Raw genomic sequence first — 23,331 nt, 5'->3', positions numbered from 1 at the left:
ACCGGGGGTGAGGTGAGGTGGTGGCATGGCTGACGGGGGGGGGTGAGGTGATGGCACGGAGGGTGAGGGGAGAGGTGGTGGCATGGCTAACAGGGGTGTGAGGTGATGGCACGGAGGGTGAGGGGAGAGGTGGTGGCATGGCTGACAGGGGGGTGAGGTGATGGCACGGAGGGTGAGGGGAGAGGTGGTGGCATGGCTGACAGGGGGGTGAGGTGATGGCACGGAGGGTGAGGGGAGAGGTGGTGGCATGGCTGACGGGGGGTGAGGGGAGAGGTGGTGGCATGGCTGACAGGGGGGTGAGGTGATGGCACGGAGGGTGAGGGGAGAGGTGGTGGCATGGCTGACAGGGGGGTGAGGTGATGGCACGGAGGGTGAGGGGAGAGGTGGTGGCATGGCTGACAGGGGGGTGAGGTGATGGCACGGAGGGTGAGGGGAGAGGTGGTGGCATGGCTGACAGGGGGGTGAGGTGATGGCACGGAGGGTGAGGGGAGAGGTGGTGGCATGGCTGACAGGGGGGTGAGGTGATGGCACGGAGGGTGAGGGGAGAGGTGGTGGCATGGCTGACGGGGGGTGAGGGGAGAGGTGGTGGCATGGCTGACAGGGGGGTGAGGTGATGGCACGGAGGGTGAGGGGAGAGGTGGTGGCATGGCTGACGGGGGGTGAGGTGAGAGGTGGTGGCATGACATGAGCACAGGAAACCTTTGGGAGATGTCGGCTATAATGACCGGCCCGGAGCCAAGTTCAGACTCAAAGAGCAATGAGGAAGAGGAGGAAGGGAAGCTTGAGCGGAAACCCTGATCTCGAGTTGCCATGACTACCAAGTAACTAAACATCAACTAAGGAAGTGGCTGAAAGCAAATTCAAGGCTTTGTCCCTCAGGTTTATCTGCAGCCGCATCCATTATCCCATATATAACAGGCAGCCTTATACGACCAGTGGCTGCCATCAGTCACACATATACCCGGAGCATCTACAAATGGCTGATAACATAGAACAACAGCAGCCAGCCAAGTCAGGGGGAGATGTATCAATCCTGGAGCAGTTACCATAGCAACCAGGTCAGAGGCTGATTAAATAAAATATCGCGCTCCCTCTCACTAGTCATACGGTGCCATCTGCTTCATTTCAGCTCAGCTGCAACCAGGTGATTTATTACTGTATCTGGGTCATGTGATCACCAGCCTGACCTACAGAAAATTACAGTGTTTAAGGTTTCACAGGAAGTGGTGTGTCCTGGGTCAGCTGACTTCCTGTGAACTACAGGATGACATCAACACCTATTAGACCCCTCCCCGTCCACCTGTCTTACAGAACCTACTCTAGTTATACCGTGTATATTATGTCCTATGGATAGTATAGGGGTCCACTGAGCTTAGAACATTAGGGTGCAACTATGCCCTGCAGGAAGTGGTGTATTCCTTCCAGTCTGACACAGTGCTCTCTGCTGCCACCTCTGTCCATGTCGGGAACTGTCCAGAGCAGCAGAGGTTTTCTATGGGGATTTGCTGCTGCTCTGGACAGTTCCTGACATGGACAGCAGGTGGCAGCAGAGAGCACTGTGTCACACTGGAGAGAATACACCACTTCCTGCAGGACATACAGCAACTGATAAGTACTGGAAGACTGTAGATTTTTACATAGAAGTAAATTACAAATCTTTGGCACTTTCTGGCACCAGTTGATTTGAAAGAATTTTTTGGGAGGGAACTACCCCTTTCTAATGAGATATCTGTATCTGGGTGTCAGTGATAGCATTGCTTGCCCATGTGGCAGAGGGGCTTCTGATACCCTCAGGACCTGCCCCCCTCCTCTCCCTATTATTTGGGTTTGCTATTTTAGGAGGAGAGGAAGACTATGGCGGCTGACCTGTGACATCATCTTATGCTATAGTTAGTTTCCTGCCGCTTCCTCTCCCGATGTATAGGTCGCCCTATAGCAGAAGGGAAGAGACTTTACAGGACAGCGACGTCCATTGTTTAGTCTGCGGCGTTCCTGTTATAGGGCAATGGGGCGTTCATCATTGTGTCTTCTAGTCTCCTGATCTGCCCCCCCCCCATCACGTGTCATTGTGCGCAGTGACATCATACATTGTAATTGTGTCACATACATAAGGATGTCCACCCATCTGTAAATGCAGCTGGTATTGTTATGTAGGTCCCATATATAGCCATGTGTATAGAATGTATACACGTCGCCTAGTGGTATATAGAGTGTAGACACATCACCTAGTGGTATATAGAGTGTATGTACGTCACCTAGTGGTATATAGAGTGTAGACACATCACCTAGTGGTATATAGAGTGTATACACGTCACCTAGTGGTATATAGAGTGTAGACACATCACCTAGTGGTATATAGAGTGTATACACGTCACCTAGTGGTATATAGAGTGTATACACGTCACCTAGTGGTATATAGAGTGTAGACACATCACCTAGTGGTATATAGAGTGTATACACGACCCCTAGTGATATATAGAGTGTATGTACGTCACCTAGTGGTATATAGAGTGTATACACGTCACCTAGTGATATATAGAGTGTATACACGTCACCTAGTGGTATATAGAGTGTATACACGTCACCTAGTGGTATATAGAGTGTATACACGTCACCTAGTGGTATATGGAATGTATACACGTCACCTAGTGGTATATAGAGTGTATACACGTCACCTAGTGATATATAGAATGTATACACGTCACCTAGTGGTATATAGAATGTATACACGACCCCTAGTGATATATAGTATGTATACACGTCACCTAGTGATATATAGAGTGTATACACGTCACCTAGTGGTATATAGAGTGTATACACGTCACTTAGTGGTACATAGAGTGTATACACGTCACCTAGTGGTATATAGAGTGTAGACACATCACCTAGTGGTATATAGAGTGTATACACGTCACCTAGTGGTATATAGAGTGTATACACGACCCCTAGTGATATATAGAGTGTATGTACGTCACCTAGTGGTATATAGAGTGTACACATCACCTAGTGGTATATAGAGTGTATACACGTCACCTAGTGGTATATAGAGTGTATACACGACCCCTAGTGATATATAGAGTGTATGTACGTCACCTAGTGGTATATAGAGTGTACACATCACCTAGTGGTATATAGAGTGTATACACGTCACCTAGTGGTATATAGAGTGTAGACACATCACCTAGTGGTATATAGAGTGTATACACGTCACCTAGTGATATATAGAGTGTATACACGTCACCTAGTGGTATATAGAGTGTATACACGTCACCTAGTGGTATATAGAGTGTATACACGTCACCTAGTGGTATATAGAATGTATACACGACCCCTAGTGATATAGAGTGTATACACGTCACCTAGTGGTATATGGAATGTATACACGTCACCTAGTGGTATATAGAGTGTATACACGTCACCTAGTGGTATATGGAATGTATACACGTCACCTAGTGGTATATAGAGTGTATACACGTCACCTAGTGATATATAGAATGTATACACGTCACCTAGTGGTATATAGAATGTATACACGACCCCTAGTGATATATAGTATGTATACACGTCACCTAGTGATATATAGAGTGTATACACGTCACCTAGTGGTATATATAGTGTATACACGTCACCTAGTGATATATAGAGTGTATACACGTCACCTAGTGATATATAGAGTGTATACACGTCACCTAGTGATATATAGAATGTATACACGTCACCTAGTGGTATATAGAATGTATACACGACCCCTAGTGATATATAGTATGTATACACGTCACCTAGTGGTATATAGAGTGTATACACGTCACCTAGTGGTATATAGAGTGTATACACGTCACCTAGTGGTATATAGAATGTATACACGTCACCTAGTGATATATATAGTGTACACGTCACCTAGTGATATATAGAATGTATACATGTCACCTAGTGGTATATAGAGTGTATACACGTCACCTAGTGGTATATAGAATGTACACGTCACCTAGTGATATATAGAGTGTATACACATCACCTAGTGGTATATAGAATGTATACACGTCACCTAGTGATATATAGAATGTATACACGTCACCTAGTGATATATATAGTGTACACGTCACCTAGTGATATATAGAATGTATACGTCACCTGTGATGGTATATAGAATGTATATGTCACCCGGTGGCAGTCATATTGGCTGTTAGTCCTTATTACAATATATATATAGTGACTGTATCTTCTTTCTGTCTGCAGGACCCCAGTAAGGAATGCTTCACATTAAAGTTTGACCTGAATGTGGATATAGAGACGGAGATTGTACCGGCCATGAAGAAGAAATCCCTGGGGTAACACCTTCCTTCTCAGGGTCTATATGTCCATAATATGTATAGGAGTAGTCAGTGCATGCTGGGGGTCCATTAGCCAGACCCCATTGATCAGCACTATAAAGGGTCACAACATGTCGCACTTATTGTATACACACCCTGGGCTGCAGGATGAGATTGGTGCACACAGTGGCTGCGGCTGGGTTACAGTATGCATGGTTACAGTATGTACAGTATGTATGGGTACGGTATGTATGAGTACAGTATGTATGGGTACAGTATGTATGGTTACAGTATGTACAGTATGTATTGGTACAGTATGTATGGGTACAGTATGTACAGTATGTATGGGTACAGTATGTATGGGTACAGTATGTATGGTTACAGTATGTACAGTATGTATTGGTACAGTATGTATGGGTACAGTATGTATGGTTACAGTATGTACAGTATGTATGGGTACGGTATGTATGAGTACAGTATGTATGAGTACAGTATGTATGGGTACGGTATGTATGGGTACAGTATGTACAGTATGTATGGGTACAGTATGTATGGTTACAGTATGTACAGTATGTATGGGTACAGTATGTATGGGTAAAGTATGTACAGTATGTATGGGTACAGTATGTATGGGTACAGTATGTACAGTATGTATGGGTACAGTATGTATGGTTACATTATGTACAGTATGTATGGGTACAGTATGTATGGGTACAGTATGTATGGTTATGGTATGTATGGGTACAGTATGTATGGGTACAGTATGTATGGGAACAGTGTGTATGGTTATTATGGTATGTATGGGTACAGTATGTATGGGTACAGTATGTATGGGTACAGTATGTATGGTTATGGTATGTATGGGTACAGTATGTATGGTTACAGTATGTACAGTATGTATGGGTACAGCATGTACAGTATGTATGGGTACAGTATGTACAGTATGTATGGGTACAGTATGTATGGGTACAGTATGTATGGTTACAGTATGTATGGGTACAGTATGTACAGTATGTATGGGTACGGTATGTATGAGTACAGTATGTATGGGTACAGTATGTACAGTATGTATGGGTACGGTATGTATGGGTACAGTATGTATGAGTACAGTATGTATGGGTACAGTATGTACAGTATGTATGGGTACAGTTTGGGCCTTTATTGACCTTAACCCAGGAATGTGATGGAAAGGTCAGGAAGATATTAGGAGAATATTCTGTGGAGACAACTTCAAATGTAATCACATGATACCTGAGGACTGACAGATAAAACAAGGACCTGAGAACAACAACCGGGGCAGGAAATAGGGATTATTGTAGTTTATAAATTAACTTCAGATTAAAAATAAGTCATTTATTAGTTTACATCAGCGCTTCTCAAACCGTTGGTCACTGGTGAGGGTCTGGTCACTGGTGAGGGTCTGGTCACTGGTGAGGGTCTGGTCACTGGTGAGGGTCTGGTCACTGGTGAGGGTCTGGTCACTGGTGAGGGTCTGGTCACTGGTGAGGGTCTGGTCACTGGTGAGGGTCTGGTCACTGGTGAGGTGGTGGTCACTGGTGAGGGTCTGGTCACTGGTGAGGTGATGGTCAGTGGTGAGGTGGAGGTCAGTGGTGAGGTGGAGGTCAGTGGTGAGGTGGAGGTCAGTGGTGAGGTGGTGGTCACTGGTGAGGTGGAGGTCAGTGGTGAGGTGGTGGTCACTGGTGAGGTGGAGGTCAGTGGTGAGGTGGTGGTCACTGGTGAGGGTCTGGTCACTGGTGAGGTAGTGGTCACTGGTGAGGGTCTGGTCAGTGGTGAGGTGGTGGTCACTGGTGAGGTGGTGGTCACTGGTGAGGGTCTGGTCACTGGTGAGGTGATGGTCACTGGTGAGGGTCTGGTCACTGGTGAGGTGGTGGTCACTGGTGAGGGTCTGGTCACTGGTGAGGTGATGGACAGTGGTGAGGTGGAGGTCAGTGGTGAGGTGGAGGTCAGTGGTGAGGTGGTGGTCACTGGTGAGGTGGAGGTCAGTGGTGAGGTGGTGGTCACTGGTGAGGTGGAGGTCAGTGGTGAGGTGGTGGTCACTGGTGAGGGTCTGGTCACTGGTGAGGTAGTGGTCACTGGTGAGGGTCTGGTCAGTGGTGAGGTGGTGGTCACTGGTGAGGTGGTGGTCACTGGTGAGGGTCTGGTCACTGGTGAGGTGATGGTCACTGGTGAGGGTCTGGTCAGTGGTGAGGTGGAGGTCAGTGGTGAGGTGGAGGTCAGTGGTGAGGTGGAGGTCAGTGGTGAGGTGGAGGTCAGTGGTGAGGTGGAGGTCAGTGGTGAGGTGGAGGTCAGTGGTGAGGTGGTGGTCACTGGTGAGGTGGAGGTCAGTGGTGAGGTGGTGGTCACTGGTGAGGTGGAGGTCAGTGGTGAGGTGGTGGTCACTGGTGAGGGTCTGGTCACTGGTGAGGGTCTGGTCACTGGTGAGGTGGTGGTCACTCGTGAGGTGGAGGTCAGTGGTGAGGTGGTGGTCACTGGTGAAGTGGTGGTCACTGGTGAGGGTCTGGTCAGTGGTGAGGTGGTGGTCACTGGTGAGGTGGTGGTCACTGGTGAGGTGGTGGTCACTGGTGAGGGTCTGGTCACTGGTGAGGCTCTGGTCACTGGTGAGGCTCTGGTCACTGGTGGGGTGCTGGTCACTGGTGAGGCTCTGGTCACTGGTGAGGCTCTGGTCACTGGTGAGGCTCTGGTCACTGGTGGGGTGCTGGTCACTGGTGAGGCTCTGGTCACTGGTGGGGTGCTGGTCACTGGTGAGGCTCTGGTCACTGGTGAGGCTCTGGTCACTGTTGAGGCTCTGGTCAGTGGTGAGGTGGTGGTCAGTGGTGAGATGGTGGTCACTGATGAGGCGCTGGTCACTGGTGAGGTGGTGGTCACTGGTTAGGTGGTGAGGCGCTGGTCACTAGTTAGGCGGTGGTCACTGGTTAAGTGGTGAGGTGCTGGTCACTGGTGAGGCTCTGGTCACTGGTGAGGCTCTGGTCACTGGTGGGGTGCTGGTCACTGGTGAGGCTCTGGTCACTGGTGAGGCTCTGGTCACTGTTGAGGCTCTGGTCAGTGGTGAGGTGGTGGTCAGTGGTGAGATGGTGGTCACTGGTGAGGCTCTGGTCACTGGTGGGGTGCTGGTCACTGGTGAGGCTCTGGTCACTGGTGAGGCTCTGGTCACTGGTGAGGCTCTGGGCACTGGTGAGGCTCTGGTCACTGGTGGGGTCCTGGTCACTGTTGAGGTGCTAGTCACTGGTGAGGCTCTGGTCACTGGTGGGGTCCTGGTCACTGTTGAGGTGCTGGTCACTGGTAAGCTGCGGGGTCCCTGCCTGTGCCTGACATTAGGACACAGCAGGGGCTCCAGAGCAGAGACTACACTGATAATGACAGCCCTGCATCATCAGTGTAGGCTCCGTACTAACAGCAGGTTAACAACCTGTAATGATGTCATGGTAACATGACCATGATCTCCTAGGTCCTTGACCTAAAGGGCAGTATGACAGAAGAAGGAGTGGAGGGTGGCTGCTGAAGAACCTCCTTTAGGGTAATGTATAAGTGGTGTGTGTGTGGGGGGGGGGGGGGGGGGGAGGGTGCAGTGTGGTGTTGGATTATACAGGTGGAGCAGTATGTCATCATGCAGTGTGGTGTTAGTTTATACAGGTGGAGCAGTATGTATTGGTGAAGTGTGGTGTTGGGTTATACAGATGAAGCAGTATGTATTAGTGAAGTGTGGTGTTGGGTTATACAGATGAAGCAGTATGTATTAGTGAAGTGTGGTGTTGGATTATACAGGTGGAGCAGTATGTATTGGTGCAGTGTGGTGTTGGGTTATACAGGGGGAGCAGTATGTATTGGTGCAGTGTGGTGTTGGGTTATACAGATGAAGCAGTATGTATTAGTGAAGTGTGGTGTTGGATTATACAGGGGGAGCAGTATGTATTGGTGCAGTGTGGTGTTGGATTATACAGGGGGAGCAGTATGTATTGGTGCAGTGTGGTGTTGTGTTATACAGGTGGAGCAGTAGTTGTTTTGCACTATAGTGCTGATTTGGCGCTGCTCTGAGATATAATGTCAACTACATGGGGATACCTGGCCCCACGTCGTGCTTGTTGGTGATGCCCCCAAATTAACATGGATCGCCTGGCGAGGCCCTAGGACTAAAAGCTTGAGAAGCACTGGTTTACATAATGTTATTTGCGAAGATGAAGTTTTAAAAAGTGCACCATTAGAGAGTCATTGAGATAGATAGATAAATAGATAGATAGATAGATAGATAGATAGGAGATAGATAGATAGATAGATAGATAGGAGATAGATAGATAGGAGATAGATAGATAGGAGATAGATAGATAGATAGGAGATAGATAGATAGATAGATAGATAGATAGATAGATAGATAGATAGATAGATAGATAGGAGATAGATAGATAGATAGATAGGAGATAGATAGATAGATAGATAGATAGATAGATAGATAGATAGGAGATAGATAGATAGGAGATAGATAGATAGATAGATAGGAGATAGATAGATAGATAGATAGATAGGAGATAGATAGATAGGAGATAGATAGATAGATAGATAGATAGATAGATAGATAGATAGATAGATAGGAGATAGATAGGAGATAGATAGATAGATAGATAGATAGACAGATAGGAGATAGATAGATAGATAGATAGATAGATAGATAGATAGATAGATAGGAGATAGATAGGAGATAGATAGATAGATTGATAGGAGATAGATAGATAGATAGATAGATAGATAGATAGGAGATAGATAGATAGATAGATAGATAGATAGGAGATAGATAGATAGATAGATAGATAGGAGATAGATAGATAGATAGATAGATAGATAGGAGATAGATAGATAGATAGATAGATAGATAGATAGGAGATAGATAGATAGATAGATAGATAGATAGATAGATAGGAGATAGATAGATAGATAGATAGATAGATAGATAGATAGATAGATAGATAGGAGATAGATAGATAGATAGATAGATAGGAGATAGATAGATAGATAGATAGATAGATAGATAGGAGATAGATAGATAGATAGATAGATAGATAGGAGATAGATAGATAGGAGATAGATAGATAGATAGATAGGAGATAGATAGATAGATAGATAGATAGATAGATAGATAGATAGATAGATAGATAGATAGATAGATAGGAGATAGATAGATAGACAGATAGATAGACAGTTTTCTTTCTCCTATAACATGGCTGATTCCCTTTCTTCTAGAGAAGTCCTAATTCCGGCTTTTGAAAGAAAAGGCATTGAGCTGAGTAAGGTGGACATCTTTCTGGATCAGTCCAACACTCCTTTGTCCCTGAACTTTGAGGCCTACAGATTCGGAGGACATTACCTGAAGGTGAAAGGTAAGAGACCCCACCTGGTGACACAGGGGAGCGGCCCTGTAACCTGGATGTGGCCTCCTGTGTCATTCCTTCTGGGACGTCTTCAGGCCTCTCAGTGGCTCTTTAGCCCACCAGTGAGGGGATTATTACACTTCGTCATCTTCAGGGCCCTATTCCACGGGCCGAGCAACGGTGTAAACGAGTGCCGATCTGCTAGATCCCCGCTCGTTTACTGGGCCTATTCCACGGCCCCGATGATCATTAAGCGAGGGCTGCAGGGACATTGTTACCAATGTCCTTGCAGCCCTTGCAGCATACATTACCTTGCAGGGCTTCTCCTGTGCTCCGTCTTCCTCCCGGGGTCCCGTGTGCAACATCAGCTTCGGTGCGGCCTGACAGAGCTGTCAGACCGCTCAGCCAATCACTGGCCGCGGCGATCATACGATTAACGATTTCGAAGTAACAATTTTTTTTTAGAACGATCAGCGTTTAAACAGAACGATATATCGCTTAAGCCTCTCTCGCACATAGGTTAAATCGGTGAACGACTGTTCACACAGAACGATCTGCGATTTTTTTGCGAACAACGAGAGCATGTTGTAAGATCAAAATGAACGATTTCTCACTCGTCGTTTGATGGTTCGCTGCGTTTACACATACGATTATCGTTTGAATTCGATCGTTACTGTGCACATTCGCACGATAATCGTTCCGTGTAAACGCAGCATTAGTCTTTTCAGTTAGTTTCCCCCCCCCCCCTCCAGTCGGCGTATCTTCAGGATTCCCAGGTTTTCAGGATCCCCAGTGTGGTGGTCTTCAGGCTTCTCAGTGGGGCGGTTTTCAGGATCCCCAGTGGGGTGTTTTTTTTTAGGATCCCCAGTGGGGTGTTTTTTTTAGGATCCCCAGTGGGGTGTTTTTTTTAGGATCCCCAGTGGGGGTGTTTTTTAGGATCCCCAGTGGGGTGGTTTTCAGGATCCCCAGTGGGGTGGTTTTCAGGATCCCCAGTGGGGTGTTTTTCAGGATCCCCAGTGGGGTGGTTTTCAGGATCCCCAGTGGGGTGGTTTTTTAGGATCCCCAGTGGGGTGGTTTTCAGGCTTCTTAGTGGGGTGGTTTTCAGGATCCCCAGTGTGGTGGTTTTCAAGATTCCCAGTGGGGTGGTTTTCAGGCTTTTCAGTGGGGTGGTTTTCAGGATCCCCAGTGGGGTGGTTTTCAGGCTTTTCAGTGGGGTCGTTTTCAGGATCCCCAGTGGGGTGTTTTTTTTGGGATCCCCAGTGGGGTGGTTTTCAGGATCCCCAGTGGGGTGTTTTTTTAGGATCCCCAGTGGGGTGGTTTTCAGGATCCCCAGTGTAGTGGTCTTCAGGCTTCTTAGTGGGGTGGTTTTCAGGATCCCCAGTGGGGTAGTTTTCAGGATCCCCAGTGGGGTGGTTTTCAGGATCCCCAGTGGGGTATTTTTTTAGGATCCCCAGTGGGGTAGTTTTCAGGATCCCCAGTGGGGTGGTTTTCAGGATCCCCAGTGTAGTGGTCTTCAGGCTTCTTAGTGGGGTGGTTTTCAGGATCCCCAGTGGGGTAGTTTTCAGGATCCCCAGTGGGGTGGTTTTCAGGATCCCCAGTGGGGTGTTTTTTTAGGATCCCCAGTGGGGTGGTTTTCAGGATCCCCAGTATGGTGGTCTTCAGGCTTCTTAGTGGGGTAATTTTCAGGATCCCCAGTGGGGTAGTTTTCAGGATCCCCAGTGGGGTGGTTTTCAGGATCCCCAGTGGGGTATTTTTTTAGGATCCCCAGTGGGGTAGTTTTCAGGATCCCCAGTGTAGTGGTCTTCAGGCTTCTTAGTGGGGTGGTTTTCAGGATCCCCAGTGGGGTGGTTTTCAGGATCCCCAGTGTAGTGGTTTTCAGGATCCCCCAGTGGGGTGGTTTTCATGCTTCTCAGTGGGGTGGTCTCCAGGCTTCCTGTGATATCTGTGGTTGTCTTCTCCATCGTACTCCGGTTGGATCCGGTCAGGGATTAACGTCTTTGTGCTTCTTGTATCACTTGTCACCTTGGTCTCGATGTCTCGTTCCTTTTCTAATTCTTCTGTCTGTGATTGTTTTTGCTTTTGGACTTTCTTATAAAGTTTCTTCTTGTTACTTTGAGTACTGTGGACTGATGATGGGGGGTGGGGGTATACAGGGCCCCCCACAGTCAGATGTTATAGCTGGGGGAATCACCTGGCTAGTGGCCGCCTTCCCCCCGGGATGCTGTAGGAGAGTCGCATGTTTCCTACAAGGTTATTGGCCGTTGCATAAGCTGCTCCACACAACAAGCTCCTCCTAGAGCACCGGACACACTCAGCTCTGCTACATCTCTATTAACATCTATATTTGCGGTCATCTCTCTTGACCTTCACTTGGCCGCCGCTCTCTGAGACAGACACCCATGTAGCCGAGTCGTACGGCTCCCTGCACTTCTCTCCTGTTGTTGCGCTGTATTGCGCCATTGTTGGCAGGCCTGCGGCCTCACCGCTCTTGTTTGCACAGTTGCTCATCATATTTGTGAAGTCATCAGCTTTCATACCAGAAGACGTCTCTACCTGAAGGGAAGCGAGGTTTGTGCACGTCTGGTAATCATGACAGCGCTCACCTCACCTCGCAGCAGATTGGCCTGGGGGGTGTTTGCTTTCACTTCGTCATCTCCCAAATGAATTATCGGAAAAGAATGTTTCACTCAGTAAGACGTTTGTTAAGATTGTGTCAAAATAAAACTCGGGAAAACCCAATGGTAGGAAGCAGCTTCAGGAAAGGGCTGACAGGATGTGCTCCCATTGTACCAGGATCAGAGCTACAGTCAGCCGAGAGCTGCCGAGAGAACCGGCCGCAGGGAGAGCCGGAGGCAGACCAAGAGAGAGCCGGGTGCAGGGAGAGACCGGGAGAGAGCAGGGAACGAGCCAGGGAGAGATCGGGAGAGAGCAGGAAGCGAGCCAGGAGCAGGGAGCGAGCCGGGAGCAGCCAGGAGCCCACTGACCCCCCCACCCACAAGGTAACAAATATTCACCATAAAAGTTATACATGTACCTTAAAGGGGTATTCCGCTCAAACATAACTTTGGATATGTTGCTGCCCATGGTGAGACTAACAATTCCTTCCATACTTGTTATTATCTATTTAGTCTCCTTCCCCCAGTTCTCAGCTTCTGCTTTCTGCTGAAGACACAACAATCTGTGTGTGAGCTTTTCCCTCTGTCTCCTCCACACACAGATTTTTATGTTTTCAGCAGAAAGCAGCAGCTGAGAACTGGGGGAAGAAGACTGAATGGATAATAACAAGCATGAAATGAATTGTTAGTCTCTCGCCATGGGCAGCAACATATCACAAGTTATGTTTAAGTGTTATACCCCTTTAATAATTAAAGCTAATTTGTGATGCCCCCTGTAGGCATCCTGAAGCATTACCCCCTGGCAGCCAGGGATTGTATGTGGAGGAAAAGATGATAGTTGTTGCCTTTATCTTGCAGTCCTATGGTTTACGGCCATTAGATGTGTGGAGACAAGTAGAGAGAATCTGTGATATGCAGACGGCCGTTACACAGTCAGTGAGTTTGTCAGGTTTGGGTGAAGTTTGTCAATGCAGCAGAGCTAAGTTTGTCAGCGTTGCAGAGAGTAACATGTTTATGCAGCAGAGCTGAGTTTGTCAGAGTTGCAGAGCTGAGTTTGTCAGAGTTGCAGAGTGACACATGTTTATGCAGCAGAGCTGAGTTTGTGCATTTGTCGGTGCATTTCGCTAGGTTTTCTACTTTGGAATCAGTTGGTTCTTTTTGTTTCTGAGAGCTGTACACCCCACTGGATCGCTGTTAGGGTATAAAGGCAAGCTGGACCTTCCTGGAGCTGGTGGCCACATTTGTAACATAGGCTTTTTACTTCTTAGCCAAATGTCAAGGAGGAGGGGCCAAGCTGCTTAAGCCGCCAGTCTAACCTCAGCAAAGTATCACTGTGCGTAAAAGAAGTTACATGACAAATAGAGCTCTGCTGCATCAGCACTTTGTAGATGAGCGGCTTCTTATCATTCCTATGAGGATTCCTCTTGTGCACCGTACGAGGACGTCACTTTGTGTAGTGATACGAGGCTTTAAGAACATTGGACTGAAGTGGATCGGCAAAAGTCCCTTTTTCTTGATATGATGCAGTAAAAAAGACGCGTTTTACTACCTGAGCTGCGGCCTAACAGGGCATGATGGGACTTATAGTTTCTGTAGTTATTGGTGAACTATAGGCTGTGAGAGACACACAATGGGGATCATTAGCGGAGAGCCGGATGGGGAATGTCACTTCAGAGGCACTAGACAGGAAAAAGTTGCTTTGTGTGAACTTGGCTGAAGGGACTTCTTTGTTACTTTGTCACTGAGCTCGTTCCCAGGCAGCTGCTGCTGCGGCTCTTTGAAGCTTCGCTCGGAGCCAATGACAGCTTCCTATTGCCCTGAGAACTTCCTGCAACTCTCTGAACGAGACGCCAATCACTTAGGAGAGCAGGACTTCAATGGAGACCTCAGCGTCGATACTGCTATCTATAGAAAGGCATAGGGGCTCTTTACCAGTAACAGCGTCACCCTTCTGCCTTGGCCATGCCTGGCATTACAGTCCAGTCGGTGGCCGTGTCTGGTATTAACGTCCAGTTGTTGTCCGTGTCTGGTATTACAGTCCAGTTGTTCGCCAAGTCGGGTATTGCAGTCCAGTTGTTGTCCGTGTCTGGTATTACAGTCCAGTCGTTGGCCGTGTCTGGTATTACAGTCCAGTTGTTGTCCGTGTCTGGTATTACAGTCCAGTTGTTGTCCGTGTCTGGTATTACAGTCCAGTCGGTGGCCGTGTCTGGTATTAACGTCCAGTTGTTGTCCGTGTCTGGTATTACAGTCCAGTTGTTCGCCAAGTCGGGTATTGCAGTCCAGTTGTTGTCCGTGTCTGGTATTACAGTCCAGTTGTTGGCCGTGTCTGGTATTACAGTCCAGTCGTTGGCCGTGTCTGGTATTACAGTCCAGTCGTTGGCCGTGTCTGGTATTACAGTCCAGTTGTTGGCCGTGTCTGGTATTACAGTCCAGTTGTTGTCCGTGTCTGGTATTACAGTCCAGTTGTTGGCCGTGTCTGGTATTACAGTCCAGTCGTTGGCCTTGTCTGCCCACTTTTATACATGGGCTCCGCACATTCTCCTGTCAGTACCAGGCGTGGGGCCCTTTAAATGCAATTTTTCTGCTGTGAAAGTGCAAGAAGCTTTATCTCAGTTGCATAACAACCAGGTGGCACTGGCAGCGGTGACTGTCACTCATGGAGTCTCAGCGTGTCTGTTCTCAGCGGGTGCGGATGGCAGAGAGGAGTAAGCAATCTGTTCACATGATTTGTGGTCTGCGTTCTTGGTATCTGGATCTGCTCCATCTGAGCCTCATCACTGACTTGTCATTCACTGAGACGTCGCCAAATCTTCTACATTTCCCCATGATGTCACCAGAGCCTGAGGATCATCATGTATGGCCGGGAACATGCCGCTATATAGTCATGTATGGCCAGGAACATGCAGGTATATAGTCATGTATGGCCGGGAACATGCCGCTATATAGTCATGTATGGCCGGGAACATGCAGCTATATAGTCATGTATGGCCGGGAACATGCAGCTATATAGTCATGTATGGCCGGGAACATGCAGCTATATAGTCATGTATGGCCGGGAACATGCAGCTATATAGTCAGGTATGGCCAGGAACATGCCGCTATATAGTCATGTATGGCCGGGAACATGCCGCTATATAGTCATGTATGGCCGGGAACATGCAGCTATATAGTCATGTATGGCCGGGAACATGCCGCTATATAGTCATGTATGGCCAGGAACATGCCGCTATATAGTCATGTATGGCCAGGAACATGCAGTTATATAGTCATGTATGGCCGGGAACATGCCGCTATATAGTCATGTATGGCCAGGAACATGCCGCTATATAGTCATGTATGGCCGGGAACATGCCGCTATATAGTCATGTATGGCCGGGAACATGCAGCTATATAGTCATGTATGGCCAGGAACATGCCGCTATATAGTCATGTATGGCCAGGAACATGCCGCTATATAGTCATGTATGGCCGGGAACATGCCGCTATATAGTCATGTATGGCCGGGAACATGCCGCTATATAGTCATGTATGGCCGGGAACATGCCGCTATATAGTCATGTATGGCCGGGAACATGCAGCTATATAGTCATGTATGGCCGGGAACATGCAGTTATATAGTCATGTATGGCCGGGAACATGCAGCTATATAGTCATGTATGGCCAGGAACATGCGGTTATATAGTCATGTATGGCCAGGAACATGCGGTTATATAGTCATGTATGGCCAGGAACATGCAGTTATATAGTCATGTATGGCCAGGAACATGCCGCTATATAGTCATGTATGGCCAGGAACATGCAGTTATATAGTCATGTATGGCCAGGAACATGCAGTTATATAGTCATGTATAGCCGGGAACATGCCGCTATATAGTCATGTATGGCCGGGAACATGCCGCTATATAGTCATGTATGGCCGGGAACATGCCGCTATATAGTCATGTATGGCCTGGAACATGCAGGGAACAGTGGGTCCGTGTTATATAGCTATGTGTGGCCCCCAGCCCTCTGCCCCTTCCTCACTGCCCCATTTGTGTAAGGTGGGTGCATGTTGGCTCTATACTTAGTAAGAGCATGCCCACTACAGCTCCTTAATGTGAAGGAGATAATGGTCATGCCTAGTTTACTTGTTGCTGCCTGCAGTTAGTAGGGTCCTTTTCTAGCATTAGGTGCCCTAATAGTGGTCGGCTGCTGAATGTGGCAGGTGGGCACTTTTGGTGTCTTAAAGGGGTATTCCACTCACACATAACTTTTGATATGTTGCTGCCCATGGTTAGACCAACAATTCCTTCCATACTTGGAAGTTCTCAGCTGCTGCTTTCTGCTGAAAACACAAAAATCTGTGTGTGATCCTTTCTTTCTGTCTCCCCCTCCTCCCCCCTCCCTTCTGAGACAGCTGATGTAAACAAGCCCCTGGCTTGCTGGATCTGCAACATTGTAGCTTCTTTGTAATGCCGGGAGGATTAATCAACGTTATGTCATCAGCAGCTTGACTTCAGAATAACCCTCCCAGCATTACAAAGAAGCTAAAATGTTGCAGATACAGCCTGCCAGAGACTTGTTTACATCAGCTGTCTCAGGAGGGAGGGGGGAGGAGGGGAAGACAGAGAAAAAAGCTCACACACAGATTTTTGTGTCTTTAACAGAAAGCAGCAGCTGAGAACTGGGGGAAGGAGACTTAATAGATGATAACAATTATGGAAGGAAGTGTTAGTCTCACCATGGGCAGCAACATATCAAAAGGTATGTGTGAGTGAAATAGCCCTTTAATCATGCCAGAGCATGCCCACTACACCTCTTTAATGGTGGTATTATGATAAGGGTACTTAGTGTGCATTGGTTCACCTCTTATGTTGTAATACCAGGTTTATTGTATTAGACCTACATTCTGTATAAGCTTTGGTTTACGCTCTTCCTTTTGTCTGACATGAGATGAGTTATTACATGTTGGGAGCAGTAGAGGGCGCTGTAATATCATTCCTAGTAGTGTAGCCCAGAGGTTATATTTAGCTGTGGTGATGACCTCATGGTGGTTATTGCGCTGTCACGCTATTGGTGTCACCTGGGCACATCCTTCTCTTCCTTCTCTTCTCTTCTATTTAACTTTCTCTGGATTTTTTTTATTTTTTTAGTTGTTTGACTTTTTCTGTTCAGTTTTATGTAGGATAATAAGTGGCTGTTTATGGTGCGGACTACAGACCCACAATTCTCTGCAGTAGGTGGTCGGACCCCCTCGGCTCACCACATGTGGCTTTATTTTTATAATAATATTTAGTTATCATTACTGTATATACTATAAGCCATCATTCCGTCCTGTGCTGTGAGAGTCCATCACATGGGTATAGTTCCTGCACATGCTATAAAAGTCCTGGTGTCTATATTATGAGAGTCCTTGTTATTTAGACTGTTTTCCTTTCTACATTATGAGAGTGCTTGTTACTAAGACATAATGACTGGCCACACTATGAGAGTCCATGGTATTTAGTCAGTATTACTGGCCATACTGTAAGAGTCCATGCTAGTTAGACAACATTCCCATTCATGGTATGCCAGGCTGCCATACTGTGAGAGTCCATTATATTTGGATATCTTCTCTGTCCATACTGTGAGAGTCCATTATATTTAGATATCCTTATTGTCCATACTGTGAGAGTCCATTATATTTGGATATCCTCTCTATTGATACTGTGAGAGTCCATTATATTTGGATATTCTCTCTATTCATACTGTGAGAGTCCATTATATTTGGATATGTACTGTGAGAGTCCATTATATTTGGATATCTTCTCTGTCCATGCTGTGAGAGTCCATTATATTTGGATATCCTTATTGTCCATACTGTGAGAGTCCATTATATTTGGATATGTACTGTGAGAGTCCATTATATTTGGATATCCTCTCTGTCCATACTGTGAGAGTCCATTATATTTGGATATCTTCTCTGTTCATACTGTGAGGGTCCATTATATTTGGATATCCTCTCTATTCATACTGTGAGAGTCCATTATATTTGAATATCTTCTCTGTCCATGCTGTGAGAGTCCATTATATTTAGATATCTTCTCTGTCCATACTGTGAGAGTCCATTATATTTGGATATGTACTGTGAGAGTCCATTATATTTGGATATCCTCTCTGTCCATGCCGTGAGAGTCCATAATATTTGGATATCCTCTCTGTTCATACTGTGAGAGTCCATGTAGTTAGACGACATTCTTGTCCCTGGAATAATACGCTGTGATATTTAGACGCCATTCCTGTTCGGCTTTACATGTGATTATAGACAGTCAGTAATGTTGCAGGACTCCATTTCCCCCCCAGGGGGCGCACACTGTGTATCATGCCCTATAGTACACTCCTGATGTTGAGGTCATATTGGGAGCAATTATAAGCGATGATCCAGCTGATTCATGTGACTTCTCCGCACAGAGTATTCGTGTATATACTGGAGTCTATGACGTATATCCATTTACCCCCGGGGCCGCTGAGACGCTTGTAATGAAGCTCTGTGCCTGAACTTGTCTTGTCTGACTATATCTTGTCTGGTCTCTATATTTCCTGTATTGCGGTAATATAGCTGGTAACCTATCAAGATATACACACACCATGGGGCCGGGGAGGGTGACGAACGTCCCTGTGTTTAGATGGCTCCATAAAATGTCAGTCAATTAGGACCCGCCTCCCTGACTTATCAGAAACAGGTCATATAGTCTCTTCTGATGGCTGACGGAACCCCCCAAACCTGACAGGCTATGGTGCACCCCATCAGCACATTACTCAGCTCCACCATACAGCGACACTTTTGTCTATGACCTGAGTGGGGCCGCAGTACCGCACATAACCTGTAGACGAGAGTGGCGCTGTATATTTTTTAGAATCCTTGACAATTTTTATACAGTCACCATTAAGGAACCTGCTACATTTCCCATCACAGCTTTGGTTGTGGCTGTCCGGGCATGCTGGGAGTTGTAGTTTTGCAGCAGCTGGAGGGCATTTAGGGTATAGCGCCATCCTCGCCCATCCACTCCTAAGTTTTATATTCTTTTATTTGTATTCTAATCGCCATCTTTTTTCCTTATCGCAGCAAAACCGGGGGATGAGCTGAAAGTGGAGCAGGCGGTGAAGGATTTCCGATCGCTGAGCTTACCCATCATGAGGAACACCGGAGCCGCCTCCACCTATATCTTCTCCTCACCCAACGAGAGGCCGGAGCAGCCGCCATTCAGGAGGGAGAACACCGACATCTTGGTAGGTGACACTCCGCCTGTAGGGGGCGCCTGTACTGTGGCTTCATGTGGGGGGATCTTTGGAAAAACTTAGCAGACTTTGTGCAGAGGGGCCCAGGCCTGTTAATGTGACTGGTTGCTATGGTAACCCCTCCCCTCTGGATTGAAAATGTCCCCCATTGGCCTATATCTCCCTCACAGATGTTACGCCGGGCCCGAGAGCTTACAGTCTTTATGGCGTGAAGCCGCAGCCCCGGTCGCTCGGCCATTTCCATTTCCCCTCGCTGATTTGCCTTGTTTCCTGCCGTCTCGCTCTGAACAAACACCGTGACCTGAACACAATGGTTCAGAGGACTCCTCTCCTGTAGCTTCAATGGGGGACATGTTGGATCAGCTCCAGAATGACAGGAACTCGCCCAGTCCCGGACTTAGCGGTCACATCAGAGAGCCCCTCGCAGCACGTCCGGCCCGCAAACCTCTCACCTTCCTCCTCCTGCCACCTAAGAACCCATCTTATTACTTGTATATTTCATTAGCGTCTCATGAGATATATATATATATATATATATATATATATATAGCAATATAGTTATATCCCAGGATCCAGAGAATTGGCCATTACCACATAGAACCTTATGGAAAGAAATCCATCTTTCTGTAATTCCAGACAACGCTTTAAGCTTTATTAGTAAAACACAGTAGTACACCTTTAAGGCTATGTTCACACTAGTATATTTGAGGCTGTATAGCAACCAAAACCAGGAGTGGATTAAAAACACAGAAAGGCTCTGTTCACATAATGTTGTAATTGAGTGGATGGCCGTCATTTAATGGCAAATATGTGCTGTTATTTTAAAACAACCGCTGTTATATTGAAATAATGGCCGTTATTTACCGTTATATGACGGCCATCCACTCAATTACAACATTATGTAAACAGAGCCTTTGTGTGTTTTCAATCCACTCCTGATTTTGGTTGCTATGAGGACCGGACATGAGGACCAAATACAGCCTCAAATATACATAGTGTGAACCCAGCCTTAAGGAGAATTACAGCAGGAAAAAAAATCATATCAACTGGTGTCAGAAAGCTACACAGATTTGTAATTTACTTCTATTTAAAAAAAGAAGTCTTCCAGTACTTATCATCTGCTGTATGTCCTACAGGAAGTGGTGTATTCTTTCCAGTCTGACACAGTGCTCTCTGCTGCCACCTCTGTCCATGTCAGGAACTGTCCAGAGCAGGAGAGGTTTTCTATGGGGATTTGCTGCTGCTCTGGACAGTTCCTGACATGGACAGAGGTGGCAGCAGAGAGCACTGTGTCAGACTGGAGAGAATACACCACTTCCTGCAGGACATACAGCAGCTGATAAGTACTGGAGATTTTAAACAGAAGTAAATTACAAATCTTTATAACATTCTGAAACCAGCTGATTTGAAAGAAAAAAAAATTGTGGGCGTATCGGTGGCAGCTTTCCTGGTTTTATAGCCAGCAGTGCACGTTCCTTGTGTCCGGGGTCATAGGGTTACGTGTCTTGGCATCCTGTGCACGTCTCGCGGCTGGTTATACCAGTGTGAACAGTCCGTGAGAAGAGCAGAAACTATTTCCTTAAGACAGAAGAGATGAGATGTAATTACGGCCCTATCTCCATAATGATGCACATATGGCGGCAGCGGTGTCACCCTGTTTATGGCTCCGCCGCACACTGTACACGGTCGCAGCGCTCTGGTGATGACAAAATAAACAGAGTATTATGTATGATTGCTCCGGGACTTTGCTCCTCCGTGGAGTCACTCCACCCATTTATATGAGTAGTAAACCTATTACTGATAAAGAGACACAGAACCCGAAGACTGCTCCGTGCTGTGCCCGGAATACAGACTACTGCTCTCTGTTATCAGCCACATCATAGAAGAGGGAGGATTATGGTGCACAGTGATATATTTCATGGATTGGTGTGGATTTCATGAATTGTAGGTGTAAGGTTTAGTTCAGACACTAGGTGGCGCTGTACCTGATTTGTGACTTTATGCCTAATCTATAATCCCTAATGTAGGAAAGGGGGAACCTTGGACCCTCCCTAGCTGTCACCATGTCGCCCCTCGGCCGGGGTTTGCTCAGTCTAAGCCGCAGGCTCCTTGATGTGTTTGCTGATCCCTTCTCCAAGGACTCCTGAGCTGTAGGGAGCGGGCAGTAACCTATTAATCTGCAGAGGCCATTACAGAGTCATAGGGTTGGATACAGAAGGAGGCGTCTTGTTTAAAGGGTTTCTCAACCTCCTAGTGCAGTGATGGGGAACCACCCGCCCTCCAGCTGTTGTAGGACTACAATTCCCATCCTGCCTTAGCTTCCCCATTCCTGCCCTACAGGATCGTTGTGTCCTGCTTATGGCTATGCCCCTGTGACACTGCATTGCTGCCCATACACCATAGATGTTGGTTTGGCCCATAGCTATGTCTCCCAGCCCCCCCATACACTGGCACCATTGTACACTGACTGCCGTTGCCAGACACCTCGTCCCCCGGAGAACACGGTTCATAGTCCCATCTATATATATATATATATATATATATATATATATATATATATATATATATATATATATATATATATTTATTTTTTAATAACCAAGAGTGGAAATTCACTACTTCCACACAAGTCCCTGGCAGGCTGTACCTGCAACATTGTAGCTTCTCTGTAATGCTGGGAGGGTTATTCTGAAGTCAAGTTGCTGATGAACTCACTGTAATTAACCCTTCCAGCATTACAAAGAAGCTACAATGTTGCAGATAAAGCCTGCCAGGTTTACATCAGCTGTGTCAGAAGGGAGGGGGAAGGAGGGGGAGACAGAGAGAAAAGCTCAAACACAGATTTTTATGTCTTCAGCAGAAAGCAGCAGCTGAGAACTGGGGGAAGGAGACTGAAGTATGGAAGGAATTGTTAAGTCTCACCATGGGCGGCCTCATATCAAAAGTTATGTCTGAGTAGAATACCCCTTTAAGAAAATGCATTACCAGGCAAAACCCATAGAGTGGCGCTGTTTAAAGGTTAAAAAAAATGTCTTTTAAGGGAGCTTTCCCACCTGCAGCACTGACCCCCTAACTGCAGGAGCGGTGATCGGTGATATCATGAGGATGAGCGATCGGACAGATGCAATGGCTGCTCCATCCAGCTCTATAATACAATACATGTGTATTACACCAACCCCTCCATGAAACCAGAACACTGATGATGTCATTATCCCCTCACAATGATGTCATCAACCAGATCATTTACATGTGACCCAGTCCCAATATACAATTACTGCAGAGCTGTGATCTCCTCATCTATTGTGTCCTGCAGACCCATCCATCTCCCCCCAGGGGGCGCACAATAGACACGCGGCAATCATGGGAAATATTAAGCCTATGGCCGCTAATGAATGACGTCTAGTAGACTCCTCACAATACGAGGTGTTGGATCTTCTTCTTTTCCTCATTGGTTATCCCTGTTTTTTCATCTCTTTTAGTTCTATGGGTTCTCTGTGCCATGGGATGCATATTCCATACAGCGGCCACTAGTGGGGAAATGTAGTATTACACCCTGGCCATTGAAATGAATAGATGAATTGGGACCTCCAGGGCAAGAACAGCTCCGCTTGATGGTTCTTAGGCCTGACCGCTAGCAGGGTGGTCACCAGAGGGGCACTGTCTTATACCGAGGCTCCTGACCTTGACATAGGGATAAACAGTAACTAAACTGAGGCCGGGTGTGGTCCCGCTACATAGCAAGCCCGGTGTCATTACGTGTGACTAGTAGGA

At 46.8% G+C, this 23,331-nt stretch overlaps 1 protein-coding gene across 7 annotated transcripts in view; it reads left to right on the top strand.

The window, feature by feature from the left end:
• PLEKHG5 (pleckstrin homology and RhoGEF domain containing G5) overlaps positions 1-23,331 on the top strand; it is a 189,548-nt gene that overhangs the window by 118,712 nt on the left and 47,505 nt on the right. For all 7 annotated transcript variants that reach the window (XM_069948999.1, XM_069949000.1, XM_069949001.1 and 4 more), the window contains 3 exons: positions 4,237-4,328; positions 9,561-9,697; positions 19,388-19,551. In XM_069948999.1, coding sequence (XP_069805100.1) covers positions 4,237-4,328; positions 9,561-9,697; positions 19,388-19,551 — 393 coding nt within the window. The remainder of the gene's footprint in view (positions 1-4,236; positions 4,329-9,560; positions 9,698-19,387; positions 19,552-23,331) is intronic.

The sequence above is a fragment of the Dendropsophus ebraccatus genome, chromosome 12 (genome assembly GCF_027789765.1).
Source record: "Dendropsophus ebraccatus isolate aDenEbr1 chromosome 12, aDenEbr1.pat, whole genome shotgun sequence".
NCBI lineage: Eukaryota > Metazoa > Chordata > Amphibia > Anura > Hylidae > Dendropsophus > Dendropsophus ebraccatus.
This window is presented reverse-complemented; position numbering and strand designations above follow the sequence as displayed.